At 32.6% G+C, this 10,362-nt stretch overlaps 1 protein-coding gene and 1 long non-coding RNA gene across 3 annotated transcripts; one reads left to right on the forward strand and one right to left on the reverse strand.

Annotated features, from left to right (window-relative positions):
• Positions 1–385: 385 nt before the first annotated feature.
• LOC140885465 (uncharacterized) lies at positions 386–2,940 on the reverse strand. Its single transcript, XR_012150954.1, has 3 exons — positions 2,600–2,940; positions 940–1,017; positions 386–549 (listed from the first exon to the last, which is right to left on the reverse strand). It is a non-coding gene; the product is annotated as an uncharacterized lncRNA (long non-coding RNA).
• Positions 2,941–4,214: 1,274 nt separating this feature from the next.
• On the forward strand, positions 4,215–9,042 carry LOC140882713 (uncharacterized). 2 transcript variants are annotated; one of them, XM_073288870.1, is made up of 11 exons: positions 4,215–4,594; positions 4,693–4,764; positions 5,026–5,205; positions 5,357–5,463; positions 6,053–6,141; positions 6,235–6,338; positions 6,425–6,533; positions 6,671–6,746; positions 6,846–6,960; positions 7,963–8,494; positions 8,761–9,042. In XM_073288870.1, exons 1-11 carry the CDS (start codon positions 4,333–4,335, stop codon positions 8,846–8,848), a joined length of 1,734 nt encoding a protein of 577 aa, XP_073144971.1. In that variant the 5' UTR covers positions 4,215–4,332; the 3' UTR covers positions 8,849–9,042. The 2 variants fall into 2 exon arrangements, with proteins under 2 accessions (XP_073144971.1, XP_073144972.1); XM_073288871.1 differs by lacking the exons at positions 6,235–6,338; positions 6,425–6,533.
• The last annotated feature ends 1,320 nt before the right edge of the window (positions 9,043–10,362 follow it).

The raw sequence follows: 10,362 nt of genomic DNA on the forward strand, positions 1-10,362 counted from the left end.
ATATATATATATATATATATATATATATATATATATATACTAGCGACCGAAGCACATGCGATGCATGTGCGAATGGTCTGTGTGATGTTTTCACAAAAATATTATGTATATCATGTGTAATGTGTGTATAAAGGGTTTTTTTTTTAAAATTTTATTATTATATTTGAAAAAAGAACTTGTATATATATGCTTCAGTTTCATATATAAATTCACAACCAAAAAAGTGTTGACCTCTTTGATAAAATTTGAAACAACCAACAAAAGCATTGAAAATCATGGAAATCCTTCCGTATTCTTAAATGTAGCACGTGTTTTGCTCAAGAAAATCGGTTTAATTCTCCCACAACTGGAGTTGTAAAAACTATTTTTCATAATATAAGTTTAGAAATTTGTATTCATCCATACAATATATACACACACATATATGTACCATTAAAAAAGTGTCAAAATGGAAATTAAAAGAAAATTCAATGATAGCTCGACACTCGACCTCAAACTTCTTTAAGCACTCCGCGGATTTCTGTTGCTTGAACTTTGTGGTACATGTAACTACATAAAAAACCTCGATTAGCATGTTTACAAATAATTTAAAGCTGCATGATGTATGACATAAGTAAATAAGTTGATATATAAAATTTATCAAATTGCTTTCGGATATCACATTGAAATTCACCTGATTTCGAGTTTTTTTATTTCAATCAAAAAATATTCCAAAGATATATAAAATCATTATGTTCCACAATTTTGTGAAAAACGAATAAATTCCCTTAGCATTTTGATTTCAAAGTCTTTAAATTAAGAAAACTAATTAAGAAAACTTGTAGAAGTGATATATTCCATCTGAAAACTTGAAGAATTAATATTAAAATATTTGAAATGAGAAAAAAATGGCAAAGCAATGAAAATCATACTTTACAGCAGCAACCGAAAGCCACATACCTCCAAATATTATACGTGTTGCAAACAAATCCTTGAGAGGAAAAACACATCAAGTCCAAGAAGTGAAGAAATACACATCTGAAATAATTGAATAAGAAGTTCTGAAGCAAATAAAGGAATACTATATAGAATTCTGAAAATTACTATGGGATATCTCACAGAAATAAAAACATGACTCTCCAGATCAAGTGATTTCAGAGTAATGGAGGCATGTAATTAGCAAATTTCTATGAGTTAGCTTCCAATGCTGAAATTTTTTGAAGCTTTGAATTGGTGAAATTGAATGAAATACCCAAAATCCAGTTGCGTAACAAATAGAAAAACGCTTCACGATTCTTAAAAAATAAGGTGATGATGTAAAACTGGTTGGAAGGTATATGTGATTCTATCACCCACATTCAACATAAAGTTGAAGGAGACACAAATATTCTTGATAAACAAAACAGATGAAACTCAACAATAACACAACCGATAACACAATCCAAGTAAAAATCATGTCGAATGGTATAGGAAATAAAAAAGAGGCTCACCAAGAGAACATAATTTTAGAGTTAGCTTCCTGACGCTTAACGAATTTGAGGCATTGAATGATCGAAATTGAATGAGATATTCCAAAGCAAGCAAAGCAAGAATAAGAAATGCAGAAACCATGAGTCACAACAATTCTGAAGCAAATAAGACACAAAGTAAAATGGGTTAGCAGTTAGCGCCTATTCTCTACCCACGTTCTCAATCACGTTCGAGTTGTGGTGGTTTTTTTTTCCAAATTTGTTTGTGCTGAAAAAAAAAATGACAGCAATTGGTACGATTTTGAATGTGCCATACAGTTTTCGTTAATGTCATACCAACGTACATGCTTAATAGAATAGAAAGAGATATTACTAATTTAATTATGTCGAAGTAAACAAACAGAACATATTACTAATTTGATGCACTGAGGCACATCACCAGATCGGGATGCATCTTCAGAAGCAGATCAAACATTTGTAATATTCCATTTTGGAAAGGCAAATACCACTGAAGAATCAGACATGTAATTTGAAATTTACATATAATATTATACGTAAATTTCAAAATTAAAATCAATCCGTTGGCTGCTTGTGATTTGCATGGTTTTGTAATTGTCTTGGAAGCTAATGATGCAGACACCGAGAAACTAAAAGCTATGATCATGACCTGGTCTTTAGATTAAGTAAATTTACTATAAATAATTGTTAGCACATATAAATTCGATTGATCCAAGCAACTCACTCAACTTACTCATAATTCACATTTAACACAAAGGTCAGATTCAGTAAAATTTACTGTGACTAAATACCAAAATGTTTGAACATTTGAGTTTGTTATTTTGTCAAACATGTTGTTTGCAGAAAATAACAACACAACCGATTTACTATAAATAATTGCTAGCACATATCGATTGATTCAAGCAACTCACTCAACTTACTCATAGTTCACATTTAACACAAAGGTCAGATTCAGTAAAATTTACTGTGAATAAATACCAAAATGTTTGAACATTTGAGTTTGTTATTTTGTCAAACATGTTGTTTGCAGAAAATAACAACAGAACCGATAGAAATACATAGAAATTCAATGAAATAAACAAGCTAAAGAGTGTAATTTCGGAGAGCATCACAATCGAAATAAAAGGTCTCACCATTTAATTTGCTAGAAATGCAAAGACGACGTCTGTAACTACACGGAGTTGTTATTGATGCTGAGATTTCCGAGTAACAAAGCCATGTAATTTGCAACTTTGAATGAAAGACCGTGGACCATGAACTGGTTTGAAGCAGTAGAATCGTGGGAGTGCAGATAACGAAAGACGCATAATGAATTTGTATTGAAGAGGTGGAGAGCAGCGGTTTGTGGTTAGAAGTCTCATTTTCTTGCCCACGTTCAGCACATAATTGCCGAGAAAGATTTTTGAGTTAATTTTTTGAAGGAAAATAGGAGCAGTTTTTGCGAGGGAAATTGGCCATACCAAACAAAAAGAAAGAAAACTGGACACATCAACGTACCAGCAACGTACGAACAGTTATTATTGTAGGCTGATGCTTAATTAAATAGTAAGAGATGTGTGAGACAAATTGAGTATAAAATAAAATTATATATATATATATATATATATATTTGAAGATAGACATATATATATTTCAAATAAATTAAAGATAATGAGAAACAATATAGATCTAGGATCTTGGTTTTAGAGAGTCATTCTCAGACATGTATATTAACAAATTAAACTAGGTTTCATAGTAAAATGGAGAACGATTTTCTTTTTGATGCTTTGATGATATGTATTGAAAGAAAAATTGCTAAAATTTTTTGTATTGATATTATAATCGAAAAGTTTAAAAAATTCTAATGAACGTCGAATTTCTTTAACATTGAAACATGCAGTTGATGCTTAATTAGTTGAATATAACTGATACTGTAATTTTTATTTTATTTTTTATTCTTATGCCTAGCTTGTAGGCGGCCCCCCCAAAACCGAAATCCTGGATCCGCCCCTGGCATTGCCCATATGTTTTCAAAACAGTCCACAACAGTCCACATACTACAACTACTTCGATAAATATCCAGCATAGATACCACCCAATCAATCTAGATGAACTCGTTTTGTCACATTTGCATGTGTTATTTTATAAGATTCAGTCCAAACAGCCCAAACTATCATAGCAAACATTTCAAATCTTCTTTTTATCAAAACCTTTGTCAGAAACATACCACAAGAGGCAACCATCTGTAATTTACTCAAATGTGACAAAAAAATTCAAAATTTTCCGTATATGCCTAACCTTGGGACAAAACAAAAGGCAACATACCTCTAACACAAAAGAAAAATACCATTACGTGCTTTGAAAATAAATTCACAGTGGTCATAACTAATATCCCGAGATGCTCTCCCCATTAATATGCGAACCTTTGATTGGATTTGGAGACTCCAAAGAGTCTACCACCATTATTAGTTCTCTTGTACATTATTATTGCAAAAAAACAATAAAAAAGTTGAATTCTCCCTTAACAAACAAAACAGTTGAATTCAATTTTTGAGATAAAAATTATTTATTCAATAGAAGATTCTTTTTTTATTTTGGGGTCGGGTTATTATAAAATTATTCAAAAAGGAATAAAAGTTTCTTATTATTATTATTATTATTATTATTATTATTATTATTATTACTAATTTTCAATTCTCCCTAAAAAATTTTTTAAAATGGGGGGTGGCTGCAAGCTAGTATGGTGTTCTATCAGCAAGACAAGACTGACTGAGTTTCTCTTTCTTGTTAATTCACTCTCCAAACTCTCACCAACCCTAAAAATCACCATCCCTTTTCTCTCCCAACACAGGAGTTCGGGGAATAACTAGGAAGATAATTTGTGGAAATGTGCTCTTCCGAGGCATCGTTTTCGCTATGTTTGCACTCAAATCCTCGCGTTCTGTGTCAGCGTCGCTTAAATTCTTGTTTTTCTGCTAACCCAATTTTCATTAGGCCCAGAAAAAGTAGCCCTTTTTCTGTTACAGCTTCAATCGCCACGAAGAATTCAGCTCCTGAATTTTCTTGGATTTCTTGGGATAGAGCTGCGATTGATGAGTACAATGGATGGGAGGTTGGATATCCAGCTCAGAAACCGGTGATGAAAAAGAGTAAATCTTTGATCTTTGCTATTGATGTGAACCCATGTGTCAGATATATTGTGTTGAAGCTGGGAGAATTGGGGCTAATTGTGAAATGAATTTTACAGGTTTGCCTAAAGTTTTGGCAGTCGGCGTTGGAGCTTCTCTTGTTGGGTTGCTTGCGTATTTTTCTCTATCGAGTGAGTATTTGTTTTGTTGTTGCGTAAAATGTTCAACTCATTGCCATTAGTTTTTCAATATTTTTGTTGAAGATTGGTCTTGCATATTTACAGACAAGTTGTTTATATTTGGACTCCCCCAGTTCAATGCTTAGGCTTAATTGGTGTGAATGCTCAAATTTACATGCAAAACTCTGATCCTTCCTGGTTAATCACAAGTTGATGTTTATGATGTAAATTCAGTTGGGGTAAAAACTTGTGGTTTTTGTCTTGCTTCATCAGGTTATGGCTTGCGAATCAGAAGTCCATTTCATGCTTTACATGGGTTTAAGTTGCCTTTCTTAACTAGTGAAGATGACGTCACAAGTGAAGAGGTTAGTTCTGATGGGAAAACGGGAGCTGATGCTGACTCACCTGAGGATCATGCAAATCATGTGTCATCAGACTCACTCATGGGGATAGGTGGTCTAGATTCAACACATTTTAATCAACCCTGTTAAATTTTCAATTTTTCCTCTAATCTTGATGATGGTCTGCTTTAGAAATGATCCTGCCTATATGATACTTGTTCTGTATCTTAATATTCTGACTAAGCTCTTCTTGATTACTTTAGAAACAACTCCAGCTACCATGAAAGAACGAAAGCTAGATCGAATTCTGGTTCCATTTGCCGTGGATTCGGTTCAGCAGGAAGCTCTCTTTGTATTAAAGAAACTCAAGGTCTGTTTTGGATCTTTTGGTCTTAGATTATTGAAAATATGTCATCAATGCTTTTTGTTCTTGTAACAAACATGGAAATGATTATCCACAGCCAATTTTCTTGTTGATGTTTGTTTAGAATTTATGTTGTCTGTACTAGTTTGCTGGTAAAGCTAAATGGGGTTCATAACATTTGAATTTCAAATTTTGTGCCACAAGAGCTGTAGCTTTGGACAAGTTTTTTTGTTTTGATGTACTGAATAAATATTTGGACATGTTTTGTTTTTAATAATGCCCATGTCATTTATTTTTGTATGAAGTCAAACCTTAATAGGACTAGAATAGTTGTCATTTTGCATTCCTCAATGTATGTTTACTATGTTTTGTTGAAGCCTGGCTCTACAATGGATATCCTGAGGTAGAGTTTTTATTTGTTCAGTTCATGATTTCCTTACATGACTGTGACAGGGATTCATTCATTCTCAGGTGAAAACCATAAGATTTCTCGCGGGAAAAATCGATTTCATGCTTCTGCAATGAGATGCTTTGAACATTTGTCACTCTTTTCAGCTTTGCGTATACTTCTTACTATTGCGGTCATGCCATGCAGATTATTGAAGATGATGCCAGGGCAGATGAACTATGTACAAGACGGGAATACGCGAGATGGTTTGTGAGGGCAAATTCACAACTGGAAAGGTAGTGGTAGATTCACGTAGATTGGTCTTTGGTGGGATTTTTTATGCTTCCTGTTAGCTAACCCTCAATACTCTATGCTTATTTCATATTCAGAAGTAGGAAGCATCAGGTAATTCCATCTGCTGCACTTTCTGGCTCTAGAATAGTTGCTTTTGATGATGTCGACACTCAAGATCCAGATTTTGAATACGTTCAATGTATGTTTGTTTAAAGAAACTTCGAGTTGAAAGTTAAATTTTTGTTAGAAAATCTGTTTGAAACGTACGTTAAACTTGTGCAACAGCTTTAGCAGAAGCTGGTATTGTTAGAAGCAAACTATCTGATGCGAACAATGGTTCGAATCAGAATGATAGCGTAGAAAGTGAAGATTTCAACAGTTTTTTTCCTGAGAGGTACTTCAATAAAAATTTTACTCTTTCCCCTTATACTACAGCCCAGACATGAAAAAGGGAAAAATAGACTGCCCCAGATCTTCTGTGCCCTACCCCAAGTTTGTATATCTTATTCGTTTTATTTGGTTTCATAATAGGTTTATATCTCGCCAGGATATGGTTAGTTGGAAAGCAAAAACAGAGTATAAAGTGATGCCGGAAATCAGTGCAGAGGTATGAAGAAATTAAATCTCAATACTTGAAGCTGTTTTTTGTATCTTAGCCATGGCAATATCAAAGTTTCCTTAAATTCTGACTTTTCTTACAGTTCAGATGTCAAGGAAGAACATTGGATTTCTTGATGTGAAGGTGATATCTTCAGATTCATTGTCGGATCTTTTTGTGGATTTTCTCGCTAATGAAAAGAGCATACTCAGAGGAGTTTTGGGTACTGTCTTATTCTCCACTTTTTATTCCCCCTCAGATAAAAAGAAGAGAATTTTGGCGCTGCTGTTTTACATTACATTTCCAGCTGCTGTTTTACATTACATTTCCAATTTCCCTTATTAAAGATGGTGGCACTGACAGTTGTTGCACATATTGTTACACATGTCGCGTTCTTGCCCACTCTAGATCCGAATTAATATGTCTCGAAACTAGGGGTGATCATTCGGACCGAACCGAACCGGACCAAAAATCCGAACCTAATTTCATGGTTCGGTTCGGTTAAAAACTGAAATATTTTCGGTTTAACCAGATTTTATTTATTCTATTTTATTTATATTTATTTATTAATGTAAACTTATAAAAAATGAATTATAATATTAAAAAATTATTAGAAAATTTAAAAATAATAAAAAAAGGGTTTTCGGTGGTGAACCGAGCTAAAAAAACAGAACCGAAAACCGAAAATCTGAAAACAGAATTTTCGGTTTCGGTTTGGACCGTTAACCAAACGGTGAACACTCCTAGAAATATATATTATTTCCTGTGATCCTGTCCATGGAATCTTCAGTCAACTTACTAAATAGATCGCTTTAACCAAGTAACACTTATTTAGGCCATGTGAGTTGATAACGTGAGTGAATGATTACATCCTTGTTCACAGTTGTTAGAAGTACACAGAGCATTCCAAAATGTGAAGTACAATGTGGCTAAGATGCAGGGTGGTGCAAGTCAAGGAACGGCCCTTGACTGAAGTAGGCGTCTAAAAAATGATGTGCATGCCTTTTATGCACCTCCCACAATTCACAGTTTTTATGTATTGAAACCTCTGATATATTAAAAGTTTAGAATATAATGCCTTAATACACCTCGTATTGCGCCTTTCACCAAGGCTCTAGGTATCCATATGACTTGGTGCACCTTTGATCACTGTGAACCATGTTCCTTTGTATATATCTAACTATTTTAAGGTTTAAATCAATGACTGAACTGCATTTCATCACAGGACAGTGCAGGCGATTGCAACCAAACAAACCATGCACAAAGGGACAAGTAGCAGTCGCACTGTCTTGTGGACGATTGTCAGAATTCATACGTGCCGAAATATCAAAACTTGAAACAGAAAATATCATAAGACAACGAGAAATAAAAGAAGCAATGTCCGAGCTTCTAGAGACAGGCGAAATAAAAGATTTTTGGGAAAGAAAGATGGAAGAAGAAAGAAGTCGAGGCATGGAAGTGGAACAGGATTATTATACATCACTTGCTGACTTGGAACAGGAGAAAACTTTTCAAAATAATTATTTGGCTGAATTGTTCAAGCAGCAAGCGGCTTTGGATTGTCAGAAACAGTTGCTTTCGACGATAAATTCAGAAGTTACCGAAATGTCGGAAAGATTTAATTCTGAAAGGCTTAAGCACCTTGATGAGCAGATTAATGTACAGAAAGCGCGAAATGATTTAGTGACTCAATATGAGGCATTGCTTGATGCAAAGTCGGTATTGGAAGCTGAAGTAGAAGCCCTTCGAATACTGAGGTAAAAACAATTAAACTGTATTACCTGGGATCGAGCTCCATGTGATTTCAAATCATATTCCCCCTTAGAAAATATTTTTCTTTTTAACTACATAAGGTTTCCCTCGTCAAACCTTGAAACATATGGATGGATTCATGACGAGTACATGGTGTTCGGTTTGATCCCAATTTTGTTGATATATCTGCTGTCGAACCATCATGTGTTTTAGTTATATGTCAAGCTTTAAACCAAGTAGTTTTTAACTATGAAAAACTATGGTGCTGCAGATCTTGGGTTGAGGATGAAGCAAGAAAAAGCCAAGGGCGTGCAAAGTTTCTTGAGGAGGCTGGCCGAAGATGGAGATGGGACAATTAGTATTCAATCTTTGTGTTTTTTTTGGTCCTTGGATGACAAATTTGTCCCATTTTTCGGTTTTTGGCAAACAGGGTTCTACTAATGTAAACGTCAAATAAAAAGAAAAAGAAAAAAATATATATCAAGAATCTGACTAAACATGTGTATCTTCTTAGATTTCATCCATACAATTAGAGCGTGTTTGGAGATAATAGCAAGCGTTTGGATATAATAACATTTTAGTGAATTTTTAAGTTGTTTTTTTTTTATTAGATAAATAGTAGGAAAATACTTTTTTTTTAAAAAAAAATTTGAGTTATTTAGAGAAACAATTGAAAAGTTATAAATTTGAGGTTTAGAAAAGTATTTATATTAGTTTAATTAAAATGGTGTTTGGCTGAGCTCAATAATAAGTTGTTTTGGAGCTTATAAGATATTTTAATTTGTTTGATAATAATTTGTGCAAATAACTTATAAGCGGTCAAAATAAGATGTTTGACAGTTTATAAATAGTTTTTAAAAAAGTTGGGATGACATTATTTTTTTAAAAAAGATCTTATTTTAAAATTCTACTTTTCCAAAATAATCTTCTGTATTTTCATAAATTTCCGTCATGTACTCCACTTATTAAATACTAGATGTTTTTTAAAAGTGAAATTTCCAAAGAATATCAATTTTCTAAATTAAAATATGAAATACTTTTTTTTTTTTGCAATATAGGTTTAATATTTATGATAAAACTTTAAAATTATTTTTAAATAAAATTCATAGCATAATACTCTTTTTAGTAATTTTTACAATAAAAAAATCTTATTATATAAAACACATCATCTTTAATTCGTTTAAAATAAATTCATCCAAACACATCAACTTAGAGCTTAGAAGCTGTTTTTAATAAACTTAACCAAACACCCTCTAACGTTAGTATTTTGGAATTATTTCTAAAAAAAACATATTTAAGTTTCGACTTTGCTAAAAAATTTCAAATACTACCTAAATGCTTTTAATAGCACTACAAGATAATCCAAAAACACATAAAACTATATAATCACTTGGGGAAAAAAAAATTCATGCTTTAGCATCTTATTGTGTTACATAAACAAAAGTGGCAAGACCCGATCAAGGTTTTTTTTTTTTTTTTTTATTTATTTTTATTTTTTTAAACGTGAATCGAAATCAAAACCGTATCGGAACTGTATTTTGATTTGTCTTTGGTTTCATAACCAGAACCCAGGATTCACAGTTGAATTCCGGTTCTTAAAAATAGAAAGTCAGAACCATATTGAAATGGTAACCAAACTTATAAACCAATCTTAATATTAGCATTAGCGGTATATATAAACAAATTAATTTATATACTTTTATAGTATAAGTTATGTACATCACATTTGATCCCTATTTTTACTTATATTTATTATAAGAAAATCAAGTGTACACTCTTAATTAGTTTGATTATAGAGTTCTACAATTATTTTTTCTGTAATAAATTTCAGTTCAATTGGTTCAAATGGCACCCCAAACAGGAATCCAAGTTC

This window comes from Henckelia pumila, chromosome 2 (genome assembly GCF_033568475.1).
Source record: "Henckelia pumila isolate YLH828 chromosome 2, ASM3356847v2, whole genome shotgun sequence".
Classification (NCBI taxonomy): Eukaryota; Viridiplantae; Streptophyta; class Magnoliopsida; order Lamiales; family Gesneriaceae; genus Henckelia; species Henckelia pumila.

What these genes read in the sequence shown, in the direction of transcription:
- LOC140882713 (XM_073288870.1), top strand. Translation starts at nt 4,333, where the DNA reads ATGTGCTCTTCCGAGGCATCGTTTTCGCTATGTTTGCACTCAAATCCT. An exon ending in AGACTCACTCATGGGGATAG is followed by an intron (nt 5,206 to 5,356) that starts GTGGTCTAGATT and finishes TGATTACTTTAG; the next exon opens with AAACAACTCCAGCTACCATG. An exon ending in AGATTTTGAATACGTTCAAT is followed by an intron (nt 6,339 to 6,424) that starts GTATGTTTGTTT and finishes CTTGTGCAACAG; the next exon opens with CTTTAGCAGAAGCTGGTATT.